This window comes from Thalia democratica, chromosome 1 (assembly GCF_965202585.1).
Source record: "Thalia democratica chromosome 1, ktThaDemo2.hap1.1, whole genome shotgun sequence".
Lineage (NCBI taxonomy): Eukaryota > Metazoa > Chordata > Thaliacea > Salpida > Salpidae > Thalia > Thalia democratica.
The window spans coordinates 92,095,536-92,111,577 of NC_139165.1; the positions used below are offsets into that span (position 1 = coordinate 92,095,536).

Genomic DNA, 16,042 nt, shown 5'->3' on the forward strand with positions numbered 1-16,042 from the left:
TAATGTTAAATATAGCGCTTAAGTAATTATCAAATTAGTTATTTTCATTAATAATTTCAACTGGTGATCTACCGGATGCATAAATTTCGGATCCGGATTTTTTTTTTCACATTAATATCCGGCCGAATCCAGATAGTTTTTTCAAATCGGGATCTTGTAAATCACTAACAAGTTTAGTATCTAATCTAATACATGTTTATAAGATATTTTTTGGTTACTTTAAATAAATTACTTTTTTTGAAAAGTTAATTGATTAATTTTATTTAGCAAATCGTCAGAATAAGCTGGCTAAAAACTGATAAGAATATGGTGTATATTTAGTATATATAAGTGAAGTATAATAATTCTTAAATGTCTAGCTAAAAACAATTTGATATAACTTAAAAATTATCATATATAACTAAACTTTCACCATATTCTTATCAGTGTTTAGCAAGCTTATTCTGACTATGTGCTATATGAAATTAATTAATTAATTTTTTTTAATGAGTGATTTATGTTTGAACTTTTTAGTTAAGACCAAAACAAAACTTTTCAAAACATAAACTAACAGAGAGTTGTAAATTTTTATAAAAATGCAAAAAAAAGTTTTCACAAAAAATGCTATATAAAAATAAATTGTATATATAAAGTTTGGTAGAAACAAACACTTTTGCATGTGAATAAAAAATAATAGAGTAATAAACGGTAATAGAGCAGCCATTTTCAAAATAAGTTTAAGAAAAAATAAGTCTGCGTAGAATTGGTACGAAAAGTTCACTATAAACTTTCAACATTTTTTTTTATTTAAACAGAATTGAATGCATATGACACTGCTGTATAGCAAGCAAATATTCATGTAAAAAAAAACAAAACATTAGTTTTATACAAAGAGCGAGACTAAAAAAAAAGTTTTTTCTCTAATCATTATTTGTCGTACAACATCATTTATTTGATGCAGTACAAAAAACAAAATATAGCAAAGTAAACTTTCAATTTCACCTAAGGAATATAAATCAAGTTGTTTGCTGTACAGTTGAAAAAAGTATTCAAAGTTTAAATTTTTAAAATAAAGTAATTTTAGCTTACTTTTACGCTACAAAATAAAATTGTTTACTTGCCAAAAACTTTTTGCAACCAATAAAACTTTCAATGAAGTCCTCGTCAACAAGTATAACAAAACTTAAAATATCAAGGAAGGTTTGGTAAAAAGTTTATGATGTAAAAAAAAAAACAAAAAAGAGCACCCACAAAGTTTTTGTTTCTAAACAACCTGTTTAATGTGGTCAATTTTTATCTAACCGAGAAAATTTTTACAACTTTCAAATTTTGTGAATAAAGCAAGGTTTGGTACCAACTTTATGATAAAAAATCATAATTTTCTAATCGAAGTACTGTTTTTTTACACATACAAGTTTTTGGTTCTAAACAAACTGCTCAAGGAAGACAAACTTTAAACTGTCAACCAAATACGAAAAACTTAAACATCAAACAAGATTTGGTATCAACTTAATAGTGAAAATATCAATTTCTTAACAATTCTAATCGAAGTACTGGATGAAGTCCTCGTTGAAGTTGACGTGCAGCTTGCGGTTCTGGTCGGCGAACTCGTAGCACTTTCTCCGCACCTTCTCCCTTCCCCTCTCCCTCCTCCTTTCCTTCTTCACCTGGTTACTCGATCCCCCGTACTTGAGGTACTCCATGTAGTTGACGCCGTGGTGCTTGATCATGCGGTGGTGATGTAATACTCCCCAGTACTCCTCTTCCTCGTAACCTGTGCGTGAAGGAATAAATCGTAAACAATTTTTTTTAGAGAAATGTTGCCACTTATTTTTGGTAAATAAATAAAACCATTCTGAGGCAAAATTAACTAGCCTAAGTTGGCCTGAGTTATAAAAAAAACATTGAAAAATCAATTAAAATAAGCCAGAAACTTTCAAAAAATTTCTGTAAATCAACCTTTAATACCTAATACTCTTCTTCCTCGTAACCTGTGTGTGAACGAATCCAAAACAATTTGCAATCAGTTAAATTGCAATATCTAAAATCACAACAACAAAATAAAAAATTTTTAAATAAAATTTAATTAAATAAAAACTCCCAAATGCTACTCTTGTTCGTAACCTGTGAAGAAAAACCGCTAAATTTTGTTTGGAGAAGTGTTCTACTTGTGGCAAAGAGATAAAACAATCCTGGTTAACTTCAAACTGGCTGGCCTGAGTTCATAAAAAAAAATGCAAAGATTAATTAATACGAGCCAAAAATTTTTTTAAATTACTGTGAATCACCTTTAACACCTAAAACCATACTTCTTCGTATCCCGTAAAAGTTATCTTTTTTTTTCGCAGGATTACCTTCATTTAAGTCAACTAAATCAAGCTAGCTTTAGCAGGGTTGCCAAAAATTTATAAAAAATTTCTCCAGGTTTTTATAATAACATGTTTTGGGGTCTACTTTTGTTATGAAATTAAGTTATAGTAAAAAATTGTGTTAAGTAGTATAAAAACATTGATTTGATATCTTTAAATATTTCTTTTTAATAATTTTTGGTGATAACAAAAAAAAACTTATCTATACAATAGATTTTTTTTTTGTGTAAAATCGAAACTTTACTACTAAACATGTATAAGTTGTTCAAAATTCCAGGTTTTTTTCAAAATTTCTCAAATTCCAGGCTTTTTAAAGATTTTCCAGCCTAAATTGTCAAATTCCAGGTTTTTCCATGACTCTAAGCTTTTTGGGAACCCTGATTTAGTCTTCCTGAGTTTGCAAGAAAATCAAAAATAATATTTAATTTGGGCCATAAACATAGAAAAATAGGCTCAAAGGCCTGATAAAAAGATAGTTTTTCAAAAAATATCAGATTAAGTTAGAAAACTAGTTTGAAATTAAAAAAAAAAGCCAACTAGCCTGAGTAGCTTGTAGCAACCCTGCAGCAATAAACTGAAAACTATATTTTTGTTAAAAATTTCTTCTTAAAAAAAGTGTGCAAAAAAACTGTACTTCTTGTTCTCGAGAGTGTGAAGTGTTATAATTATATATCACTATATAGTTATTTCTCTCAACTAAAAAAAGATTGCTCAATTTACTGAAATGTAAAGAGCTGATTTAAATGAATGTGTGCAAATAAAATATTCTATTCACAACTAAGTTTCGGTGACAAGTATTTGCAACCTCTTCAAGTGAAATAAAATATAAACAAACTATAATTATAATTAATATTTTAGTAAGTACCTACAAAACAAACATACCTTCAAGCCCTCTAACATGGAAAGATTTTTCTTCAAATACGGCCTCATTGGCTGCTCGCTTTGTTCTGAACCTGCAAATTAATTTCATAATATTACATTCTATAAGTAAATTATTTAAATTGTTTGTTTAAAGAAAATAGCAGTTATTTGTCTGATTTTATCTAAAAAAAACTTTATTTCAGTATAATTACTTATTAATAGTTTAATAAAATGAGAAAACACCAATGAACTTTATAGGCATTAGTTTTTCTTTGTATAGCTTGCACGGTAAAGCTGTTTTATTTTATTTAGCTGTTAAAACTTAATTCGTATACGTTATTAATAACTTTATCAAGTATTTTGAATTGATAGGATTGAAACAAACACAAAGGAAAAAGTTAAAATACTTACAGGCCAAACTCTTAAAGATATAAAGAAGCCAAAAAATATCACTGAGTTAAACTTGACAACATAAAAAATTTATAATATACGTCCATAAACCTCTACACAAATCAATTATTCGAAACCGCAGCATACCAATACTGTAACCAAATATTCTAACTAAAAACTTAAATTTTGCAAATTCACCTTATAACAGCCCGCATTCCGTTGTCCCTCCTGTCGACGTAGCACACTTCTCCGTACCTGCTGAAATGCGCCCTCAGCTTCCTGTGGTCCGGAAGCGGTTCCGGCTGCTCCGGGTACGTTAGCATGTCGTTCCTGTACAAATTAATGATTATAAGCATATTATACATCTATATATATATACATCATGGTTTCCCAAAGTTAGCCAAGTGGCCCCCTTAGGACCATGACAGATACTCAGGGGCCATGAGGTTATATTTTGAAACTTACACTAGATTTTCTGGAGTTGCTGATGAAGAGCAAAAAAGGTCTTAGGTGTTTTTTATGGTAGTTTTTGAGTAATCTTGGTACAAGGGGGCCATAGCTTTTTTAAATTCTCTAAAAGGAGCCATTCATTTGAAAGAAAAAGTTTGGGATACCTTGATATACATATATAATCAACTATAGCGATCTTATATTTGTAATCGCTCCAAGTTAACCGTTTAGTATAAAATGTACGTGTTATTTGTTGTTAAGAATTAATTTATTCATTTAATGCTGTTTATAACAAAATTAAACGACTTATAGCTCTGATTTTTTGGGTTTGCCATGTAAATAAGAAACTGAACTAATAAAAATTTTAAAAGTAAGTATTTGAGTTCTTTAAGATTAAAAATTGAAATCTTCCTTGGATTACACAAACAGAAAAGAATTAAAAAAAATACGACACTCTGTTAAAATCGTTATTAAATTTGGCATTTTTACTCATTACTAGTAATAAATACATTTGTTTTTGAAAAAATCAATTAAAATCGTTCATACACTTAATAACAATTGGGCTTGTTGCACATAATCATTCAGGAGCCAAAGTGCGAAACTGTCTACAACCACCCTCGTGTGTTGCTACTCAACCTAGTAACAGGTGTAGTTGATTATGGATTATTTGAATTAACAATGAAGTGAAACACAAACAGCTTCGATACACTAGGCTGAAAACTGAATTAACTTGTTAAAGGCACTTGAAACAACACAACTAGAATATGCCTTGCGATCAGAAGTAATCATTTTTATTTCTATTTGTATTTAAATATTAACTTCAAAACACAACCAACAACAGCATCCGAGACAACCTACAACCGGATTCCTCTTTACTGGGACTCATCAGGCAGGTATAGTTGCGAGAAACCGCTGTTGAGATCTGCGGACTCAAGTACAAAGTACTGAAGCGACCGTTTGTGAGTGAAGTTAAAACTTTATAGAACAATAAACTGACTCGTAATCGTAGGGGTTATCCATCACGTGGTTCTTCACTTCGATCAAAACGCCTTCCTTGAAAGTGTAGCTGCTCTCCCCATCTTCTTTTTCCCCGTCTTCCATGTCGTTCTGCTTCCTGTACCTCTTGACCAGGTCCTCCGTGTCCGCCATCGTGACCAAATCTGTAAGCAGTGAGGAACTTAGTAAAACATGCAAACATGCAAAACAATTTTTCTACTTTTTCATTCTCAATTAAATTAACAAACAGCAGAAACAAACTTATGTTGGCTCGACTGGCGCTATTTGAGCTTGAAGGCCTTCCGTTTGTCGCTTCTTCGTCCACACTCATAACACTGCCATCTGCAGTTAATTACTTATTTGATTCAAAACTATCAAGTGTACTTTTGTATAAGGAAATTTAATTTGTACAACATGTACTTGCTTAATAAATATTTTTATTTCTTATTCAAATTAACAAATAAAACTTATAGATGAATTAGCCACTTTTTATAGAAGATACTTTTTTATTAAGTTGTTGTTTTCAACAAAATCACAAACAATAACATTATTAATTTAAAAAATAGACTAAGAAAAGATACTTTTTTAATAAAACTTGCTCTTGTCTGAACTAACAAACAACAGATAACAAAAACAACTTGTATTGGCTCGGCTGTCCATGTCATCAGAAACATTTGACAGCCTTCCGTTAGCTTCGTCATCGCCACGAGCACTTTCCCTGTTTGATCTGCTTTTCCGGGGACTTCCCGAAGCGGAGCCGTTCGTCGAGCTCCCGCCTTCAAGACTCCCGCGCGGGCCGCTGTGAGGCGCTACGGCTGCAGGATCGTCATTTTCGGTCCGGCGGCTCGCAGGGAAGCAATGCGGGCTGTTTCGGCCAGCATCAATGTTGTTCCAGGATGGGGAATGAGTCGGAGAATTTGTCAAGTTATAGTTTGAACTAGTAGGCGCATAGCTTGGTCTATCTGGCGCATAGCTTGGTCTAGTTGGCGCATAACTTGGACTATCTGGCGCATAGCTTGGTCTAGTTGGCGCATAACTGGGACTATCTGGCGCATAACTGGGACTATTTGGTGCATAATCTGGACTATTTGGTGCATAATCTGGACTGGTTGGTGCATAATCTGGACTGGTTGGTGCATAATCTGGACTATTTGGTGCATAATCTGGACTATTTGGTGCATAATCTGGACTATTTGGTGCATAATCTGGACTATTTGGTGCATAATCTGGACTGGTTGGTGCATAATCTGGACTGGTTGGCGCATAACTTGGACTGGTTGGCGCATAACTTGGACTGGTTGGCGCATAACTTGGAGTAATTGGGCTACTTGGGCTGTAGTACGGACTACCTGGTGTATAGACAGGGCTGGACGGTCCCCAACTTTCAGGAGTATAACCTGCGGGGGAGTGTCCTGTTGGAAAGGGTATAAGGTAGTCTGGTGAGTCAATAGCGACGGGCGGAGGTTCCTGGGACACGGAATTATTGGGGTGGTGGTGGGACGGACTCTTCGGGAGTTGTTTTCCGCGCCAGGAGTTAGCTTGTCCATCGAGCGTTTTCGAGCAGCAAGGTTTTTCCTGAGAACCGCCTTTCGTTCTACCGCCGTTCTCTGGTTTCCTCTTCAGCTTCTGCAGCGTCTTGTTCCAGTGATTGCCGTCTTTGACTGGCGGGTGCCCCACGGACGGTCGATTTCTTGGAAAATAGTTGCTTTTGGGCAAAATATCAGGGGTCGGTTCTACCATGACAACCGCGGTCGAGTCTTCCCTGTCAACCAGGACGGAGTCTTCCCTGACAACCGGGGTTTCCCCCACTGCGGAGTCTTCTGCGTGCTGGGCGTGGTGCTTGAGGTACGTGTAGACGTTGTTGCCCGTTCCTGTGTTATAAGTGGTATTATATTTTTCTTTATATTGTGTTAAATATGGGTTTTGTTGGTGGTTGAAAATAATATCAAATAAAATGTTCAAAGTATAAAGAAATTAAGTTAAGCTGCCTGTTTTAAATAACTGAAAAACATATTTTTTAACTGTTTTCGAGTTTGCAATAAAGTTGTTTTGTTAATTTTTATTGCTTTTAATTTCAATTATTTAATGTACACCGTAAGTTGCTTAAAAACACAAGCTTTAACTCAATGGAGATTTTTATTTCGTTACAAAATTGAAACTAGTTATAATCAAAGCTTACCGAGACACCCGGGCTTGTACTTGATGAGATTTTTCTGCAGCCCCATGTTCTTGCGCTGCGTTTGCTTGTACCTCTTCTTCAGTTCGTTCCATTCTTTCTGCATTAATAAATAGTTTACTCTTGATTCTCGAAATAAAACAATGTAATGAGCAAATTTAAGCCCGCAAACAGTTGAGTAATTAAAAAATTTATTTTTGTTCTCAAAATTTAATCTAAACATTCTAAAAATATTATTATTTAAAATTTTAATCATGGTTTAATCATGGTACCCTATAAATAATTCAATACACCTTAAAAGTCAACGTTACTTTAAAAAAATCACAACTACAACTCTTTTCATGGTATTTAAAATGAAACAAAGCTCATAACAAACCCATCTGTAAGCTCGTATCTTCAGCTTAAGGTGATCCGGCCTCATCTGGTTCACGCTTGCCTTCCACTGCCTCGCCTTCCTTCTCCTCTTCACCCTCCTCTCCACCACCCTCACCTCCGATCTCACTTTCGGTGGTTCCCCCACGTCGTTCGCGCGCTTCTTCCTTTTCCCGCCAACGTTGTTGTCGTCACGCTCTGCCGCCTTCCTCTTCTGCTTTTTAAAACTCGAGTTACCTTGCAGGCTTTGAGCAGGTCCTTGCTGTTGTTGTGATGACTTTTTCCTCTTCTTGGCGGCCCGCTCCGAGTTGTTTCTCCTCCTCTTCCGTCCCTTCCTCTTCGCGGGGTCTTGCTTGTTGTCGAGGAGCTGCGTGGTCATGGTCCGCATGTTGATGCGCAGGATGGGCGTTTTCCGTCGCAAATTATCGTAAAAGTCACTTTCTAAATGGTGGGATTGGGGGAGAAATATTCAGGTTTATTCACGCAAATTTTGAAAAAAAAATAAATTAAATTGTTATAGTTGTAAAATGTTGACAGCAAGCAGGGTTGCCAAGTGATTTTTTTTAACTTTTCTCCAGGTTTTCAAAATTTTTAAAGTTAAAATTAAGTTTATGGTAAAATACAGTGTTAGATAGTATAACAACATTGAAAAGATATCTTAAATAAAGCTTCTTCAAATGTGTATTTTGATAAAAAAAATTGATGATGTCAAAATTGTTTTATATATATGATATATTTTTGGTGTCAAACCGAAATTTTACTACCTAAGATAAAAAAATTATTTAAAATTTCAGGTTTTTTTAGCCTAAATAGTCATATTTGAGGTTTTTCCAGCATTCCAGGATTTTTGGCAACCCCGAGCAGGTTATGTTTAAACTTAATAAAAAATTTTGGCTTGAACAATTTTTTTAGACACTTTTAAATACTTAAATTAATTTCAAATTTTACACAAAATACTTAAACAATGTTCTTTTTATGTTCGTTAGTTTTCATGAGTTTTTTAAGTATTTAAAAAGGAAATGGTATACAGTTTAAAAATGTTTCAAATTTTTAAAATACTTTACTGAGTTTGAATTTAACAATTAAACATTACAGTTTGTTTTATATATTTGGAAATTCATATTTCTATTGCATCAAGTTAATTATTAAGCATTAGTACTTTATGTAGAAAATAAAATAAAACGCGTGTTTTTTATATAAAGAACTGTAAAGCTAAATTTCCTGTGCATTGTGTAGAAAAAAAATCATAAAAATTTTTTTGGTGTTTAATTTTGTCTGTAACAACAAAATGTTTAAAAAATTGTAAAATTTAGCACTTATTAATTTAGCTATGAGGCAATAAAATTTTAACAACTTAATTATAACTGCATTTCATTAAAATACATTCCCATAATTATCTTAAGTGGTAATAAAAACTTGTTAAGCGACCTTTTAAAACAGCTAAATCATCAAAAACAAATTTTAATTATGTTTTTAAAAATTTTTAACTTTTACAACTATTGCAACATTAAGCTACAAAAACTATGAACGAAAAAATGCTTAATGGAAAATCATAAGTGGAATGTAAACAAAATTTTATTAAGTCAATTTGTACGTCATATGAAATTCTCAAGAGGATAACATCACATTGATATAAAAAAAACAATGCAAAGCGACCGTATTTTCAACAATGCGATATAAAGCTTTTATAAAACGGACTTAAATTGAAACTTTTTTGATGAAAACTTAAATAAGTATAATAAGTTTATTCTTGGCTTATAAGGTTTGCTTAGCTAGTATACTAAATATCAAACAAGGTAAAAACATTTTTGTCTCTGGCAGCAATTAAAAAGATATTCAAACCTTTAGCACAATAAAACTTGTAAAATGAAATAAATATTTCTCTATATAATCATGTAAAAATATTTTCAACAGTTTATATGAAGGAAAAATATATACATAGCAGTATAAATAAAACTAAATATATTACAAATTTTTACTACAAGCTAAACTACTGTATTTTATTTATTAACAATTTAAATAGATATATATAAATAAACTTACTTCTTCGTGGAAACATGTCCTCATCATGAAATCTAAATATTTTTTATTAATAAATGTATTTATGTAGTATACTTACTAAAAACTTATTAATGATATTTTATCAAAATTTATTTTGATGACGATTTTGTAAATAATCAATACAAGTACTTTAAATAATCTGCTCAAAGTATAAACTCAAAAACTCGTTGGTTGTTTTATTAAACCAACTCATACAACATTGTAACCAAGAAATAGATATTTATTTTAATTTCCAAAAAATGCGGCAAAATATTATAGTTATAATATTTAACTTTAACAAATAAATGTAAAATAAATAATAGTATTATTATTACTTTTCAAATCCAAAAGTTGGAAGCATATTTCACATCCAAGCGGCTACTATTACAAACTATAATTGACTGATAAACTTTATCAAATAAACTACCTTTTTCCGGTTTTCCACAGCAATCTTGCCAGTCTAGCTCGCGCCTTTATTCTGTACAGTCTGTCTCTTCTCGTTTCGAAAAACTTCTTTGCTTTTCTTAGTTGCTGCGCGTAATCAATTATTAAGTTTTAAAATGAATGTATATATTTTAAGTGTCAAATAGTTGTTATAAAATACGTACTTATTGGTGGGATTTATTCGTCTAACAGTGTTTTTTATCATTTGTTCAACTCTTAATAAACTTAAAAACATGTACATACTTAATTTGTTTATCTGGTTATAAAGTTTTGTCTTGGTACTAAACTTAGTTAAAAAATTAAAACACAAAACAGTCTTTTTATGTAGTTTTAAAATTAAAATACTTTCGCTTAGTGCATTGTTTTATTTATTATTGTGACCATTTTTAACTGAATGGTATAGAGCAGGGTTTCCTAAACTTTTTTCAAAAGTCCCCCTTTAAAGAAATTAAAAAAAACTGTGGCCCCCTTCAACAAATTTTCTCAAAAAACTACAATTAAAAACGTTAAAGACTTTTTTTTTGCTCTTCATCATCAGTTCCAAAGTATTTAGTGTAAGTTTCAAGGCATGACCTCATAGCCCCCTAAATTTCTGTAATGGCCTACTTTGGGAAACCCTTGTATAGGGTGCTAGATACTTCAAAAATAATTGCTGACTAAACATATGTATTCTTTATAAACCTTCAAAACAGACTGTCAATAAAAAATATTATCTTTAAATTTTTAATGAGTTTTTAAGAAATTGTAGTTCACATGATATTAATACCCGTTAACCAAGATTTTTAAGAAACTTTATGAATGAGAGGTACAATAAACATTATATTATTCCTTAATTTATTAAGCGTAAGGAATGTAGTTTCAAGATGTTATGCTTAAAATGACCTTGAACCCAGATGTTTCAATGCACCATATTTACAAACCTTATGAATGAGTTGCATAGTGTTGAGTTTATTGTATATTTCTTAATTAATAATAATATAACAATATAAAATCTATGTAAAATCTTACAAAAATCCCAGTTAAACAAACCTTGTGAAGTAGTTGTGTTGAGTTGGGCTTCTTGTAAATTTTGTAGTAATGCCGCATCATGCTGCATTGAAACGAATCGGTCGGGTTGTTTATCAGCGTGCAAACCTTCTCTGCATCCTTCTCGCTGTAAAACTCCACGAACGCGAACTGACGAGTCTCGTCTGTTGAGTTGTTAGGGTATTTAAATTAAAAACTAAATCAAACATTAGGTTGTCAACAAAATCAACTATATTGATAGGGGTTGTATGAGAATTGAAAAACTCTAATAAGTTGAAACACAAAAAAAGTACCAGAAGATCTAATAAATAAAAATATGATTATGTTAGTTAAGTTTTTTAAAATAAACTCTCGCTGTAAAACTCTACAAACGAAAAATGCTTTGTCTGATCTGTTGTTTACACTAGTGGTAAAACAAGTTTATTTTTAAGGTTTATAGGAAAAATACAGTAATATTTGGCTGTTTAATTTTGACTCTTGTGTTTTCAGCTGTTGCACAGCAATTTAAGTTACAAAAAAAAATCTCATAAAAATATTAAGGGGCCGCATTTTAATATAAAACTATATCAGTATCACGTTGAAATTCTAATAAATCAATTAAACTATAAAAAAATGTAAATATACAATTTAAGTTGTGATTTTTCAACCCATCACAAGTTTTTTCAAGATTTTTCAAGCTTCTTTTTTAAATGAATAATGAGTTTTTTTAATGTAGCCGGTAATATTTGTCTGCTAGTTTTGACGTTTTTTTGGAAAAATTGGTTCGAATTTTATTGAAAACTATAATTGAAATAATCTTTGTGTGTACAAAAGTGTCTGGATAAAACTCGTTAAACAATACTTGTATCCAATAAAAACTTGATAATTAGTCTTTCTTACATTGATCTTTATTTTTTAAAATAGCTTTTTTCTTAAGTAACAAAGATTTTATAAATAACTTTCAATAAATTTTGGTTCACAACTTGATCAAACGTCTATATCAATTTATTATACAGCAATAGTATTATGTTTATAATAATATTATTATAATAATAATTAGGCTTTTTAACAACTTAAAGAGCTTTAGCACAAACGTAACATTTACAAACTGAGTTTTAAAAAATTACATAACACAATTGTAAAAAACTAAAACTTATGTCATTCAAGTATTTATAAAACATTTATCCTTATAAATATGACACTATGTACAAGAAAAAAATTAAAAAGCTGCAATAAAAACAGACTTGTTTTTCTGTTTTTAGGGCAGTTGACATGCGCGACGGGCGCAATCTTCGCGCACAACTCTTTCACCCATGCTTGAGTGGCTTCTTCTGGTAAGTTGTCCTGTTGCAAGTTTGCGTGGAAAATTTAAATTGAATGGTCCTTATTTGCTTTTTATTTGGTTTTTATTTGTTTTTTTTCAATTACTAAATAAATAAAGTCTTTTAATTTATTTTAAATTAATTTACTAAATTTGTAAACAAAAGTCTAAAACTTACAACAACTACTAATTAAAATACATATGTAAACAGTAATTCTCTATATTAAAAAAAAAGCTTTGTACCGTGTATAAAATGCATGTACATTTCATTACAGTAAATTTTATATAAACAAGTTGTACAACTTGACAAACAAACCAAGAAAACAGTTTTAGGTTCAGGCTTGTAATTTTCCTTGATTGGCTTTGTGCGCTTAATCATTGTTCTGCTATCATTAAGCTGCAAAAAATATTTCCAATTGAAAAAAAGCACAAAATACCAAAATGTAACAAATTATTCAAGCTCCACGAAACATAACAATAAAATCGAATCAAAAAAAGCTTTTTTAATAAAATAGCATTCTTTACTGCTTAAAATCACTTTTTTTTGTCCTGTTAAACTTTAATAGATTATATCTCAAAAGTTTACAGTAAATGATACTAACAATAAAAAGTAACTGATAAGCTTAGCTTGAAATCTACAAAACAAAAACAATGTTGTAAAAAAACAATCAAAGCTTAATAGCTTTCCACTAATAGTCAACAAACGAGTTATAAAAACATTTGTATGTAAAATGATCTCTTTTGTAGTATTTTATTATTTTGTAAGGAATAATATATTCAAGTTTAAACAACAACCATAAAAAATAAAGTAGATCATACCTGCAAATACAATAAGGTTGTAAAAAAAACTATCAAAGCTTTATAGTATTCTACCAGAAGTCATAAGAACTAATTACAAAAACACGTGTATATATAACTGTCTTATTTGTAGTATTTTATTATTATAATCAATTAAGCAGCAACATACTTTTGTTCAAACAACAACCAATAAACTCATAAAGTAGATCATACCTGCAAGGAGTCGTTATTCTCAAGTGCCCTGCAAACAATTGCGTGATCAGCTTCAAGTTCTACCATCTTGTTGAACTTGAGAATTGTGTCAATGGGAACATCTGGTTTTAAATTGTCTCATTAAATTTAGTGTTACTTGATGATTATAAACTTTGCATGCTTTTAAATCATTTATTTTAGTATTATAAGTACATTAAAGCATTTAAAATTAAAGTTTAAAAACAGAAGAATATAAAAAAAAAATTATGTAATAAAAAAAGCTCAGTTTTTCATAAATTTTACAACATCAGGGTTCAAAAGTTATATTTTCTACTAAATTAGTAAAAAAGGTAGTAGGACTAATTAAGAAAAAATAATTGCCTTCTCTTAACAACAATTAGTAAATAGTATTAGATAATTGAAAGTTTAAGTCTAGAAATTTTACAAAAAATGGTTTTTAAGAAGTTTTATTTTTCTAGTTATCATTTTCAAATTATTACAAACTTTATGGAAAATGTAGGTTGCTTACCTCAAACTACTCTTACACTTAGTTTTCTTTAATTCTAATTAAAAGCTTATTTTTTAATAAAACAAAGATAACAATTTTGTATTCAATTAATATTGATTTTTATGTATTTGAAAACTATTTTATTTTAGTTAATTAAGTACATCAAAATTACATTAAGGAGAAGAATTAAAGAAGAATATAGAATAGATAAGAAATAAAGATATAGAAGTCTTATGTTTTAACATTTAAAAAAATTAACCTAAAAACCTATAATTAGATAAACAAAAATAACAAATTATTTTAAAAGTTTTAAGATACCACTAGAAAAAAGTTAAGTTAAAAGATTTATTTGATATGTTTAAGGGCTAAAATTTTAGACCAAAACTAAATGATGCATAAATTGTTCAAATCAGCTAAAATAATTATTATAATAATAAACAATAAATTAATTAATTTTAAATAAATTCATTTACAATTATTTTATCAAAAAACTTATATTAAACTGAATAACTTATGAACTAAAACTAACATTTAAGACCATCTTCTCCAACTAGGTCTCTCATAAACTTGCTTTTGTAGATGTTGGCTTCACCAAAGTAGAATTCCAACTGTAATATACCAATGGAATATCAATACTCTCATAAAAAATCACATACTTTAGTAAGTTTAATGCTTACACTTCAACAATTTAAGTAAAAAAAGTTCTTTATTTTACAACTTAACTACATTTAGAGTGTTAAGGCCATAGGGGAGGTCCAACATTTTTTTTACTAAAACTAACTTTGGCTTTTATATGAAAGATTTAAGTACAAACTACAAGCCAGTTTTTATAGAATTCAAAAATATCATTTAACTTTTGAGATATTTAATTTTTTGTAAAAATTTTCCAATATAAACGTATGGACCGCAAATTTTTTGGGGTCAATTTTCTCAGAAATTTTAAAAATCACTAAAAATCTATATCCTCCTTCATTTTTCAAGCAATCTTCTTCAAATTTTTGGGAAATATTCCTTTAATAAAAAGAAAAAATGTTACTTTAGAATTTTAGTAATTTAAAAAAATAAAAATTTTATCACAAAAATTTAAAACAAAAGTGTTTTTTTTTTTCAAAAAAAATTTATTTTTACAATTTTTTTTTTAAATTCTAAAGAAACGTTTTTTTGTTATTGTATAAAGATTAGACTGTGAAAGTTTGAAGAAGATTGCTTGAAAAATGTAGGAGGAGATAGATTTTAAATGAAATAGTCTTTTTTCGCTATTTTAGTTTTCCCTTCCCATAGGGAACCTTTTATGCGGCCTGACTTTGACTGGTCATATCTCAAAAAATAATTCAAATTTTTTAAAACAATAAAAAGCATCTTGAAGCTTAGAAAAAACTTTAAAAAATAAGATCAACTTGTAAAAAACATGGTTTACCCCATTATGGCCTTAACGATACAACTTTAAAAAAAACTAAGTACATAAAACAATTTTTAAAGAAATACAAGAATCTTTTTTGCTCGGATTAATCTATTAGATATTAAAATAATATGAGCAAAACTTAATTTAGTAAGTTTACATTTAGTATTTTTGATCATTGCAAAAACAGTACTTTGTTATTAGTTGCAGTGACTTCAAAGAGAATGAAAAGCAACATAAAATACCTTAAATTTAGTTATAATATTTTTTACTAATCAACTTTATTTTCACTTCAAATTTTTTAACGTAACTGCATAGATCAAATGCTATTACAAAAAAAATAAAGTTTGAGTTAAATTATAAAGTTCTGCACCCCCAATGATTCAATCACCTATTCCCCTTGTTGATACAATCTATATTTTCTTAATAGCTACTGTAACTAAGTCGTATAGGAATAGTAAAAAGTAGCCAAGCACCTCTTTATTGCATTTATAAAACAAAATATGCAAGCATTTACAAAACACACTGTTTTTTATTCATTACTGTGTAAGCAAACTAGGTTAAAGCAGAATAATAACATTTTGTTGTACAAAAAATTTAAGGAATTTTAAGTAAGGACACTGATTCACAAACCTGTTCTTTAACATCTTGCGTTATTTTTTTCAACCTTCTCCTTTTTCTTCTACCACCTTGATGGTTATTTGTAGCCATAGTTAAGTATATAAAACAATGTGTTTTTAAA

At 29.8% G+C, this 16,042-nt stretch overlaps 1 protein-coding gene across 1 annotated transcript; it reads right to left on the reverse strand.

Moving 5' to 3' along the window:
- Positions 1 to 552: 552 nt before the first annotated feature.
- LOC145835465 (uncharacterized) lies at positions 553 to 16,042 on the reverse strand. The gene is made up of 16 exons (XM_082943104.1): positions 15,934 to 16,042; positions 14,431 to 14,509; positions 13,415 to 13,515; positions 12,720 to 12,800; positions 12,327 to 12,426; positions 11,107 to 11,267; positions 10,061 to 10,164; positions 9,637 to 9,668; positions 7,598 to 8,034; positions 7,225 to 7,321; positions 5,684 to 6,916; positions 5,307 to 5,387; positions 5,047 to 5,209; positions 3,798 to 3,929; positions 3,231 to 3,301; positions 553 to 1,753 (listed from the first exon to the last, which is right to left on the reverse strand). Exons 1-16 carry the CDS (start codon positions 16,009 to 16,011, stop codon positions 1,521 to 1,523), a joined length of 3,183 nt encoding a protein of 1,060 aa, XP_082799230.1. The 5' UTR covers positions 16,012 to 16,042; the 3' UTR covers positions 553 to 1,520.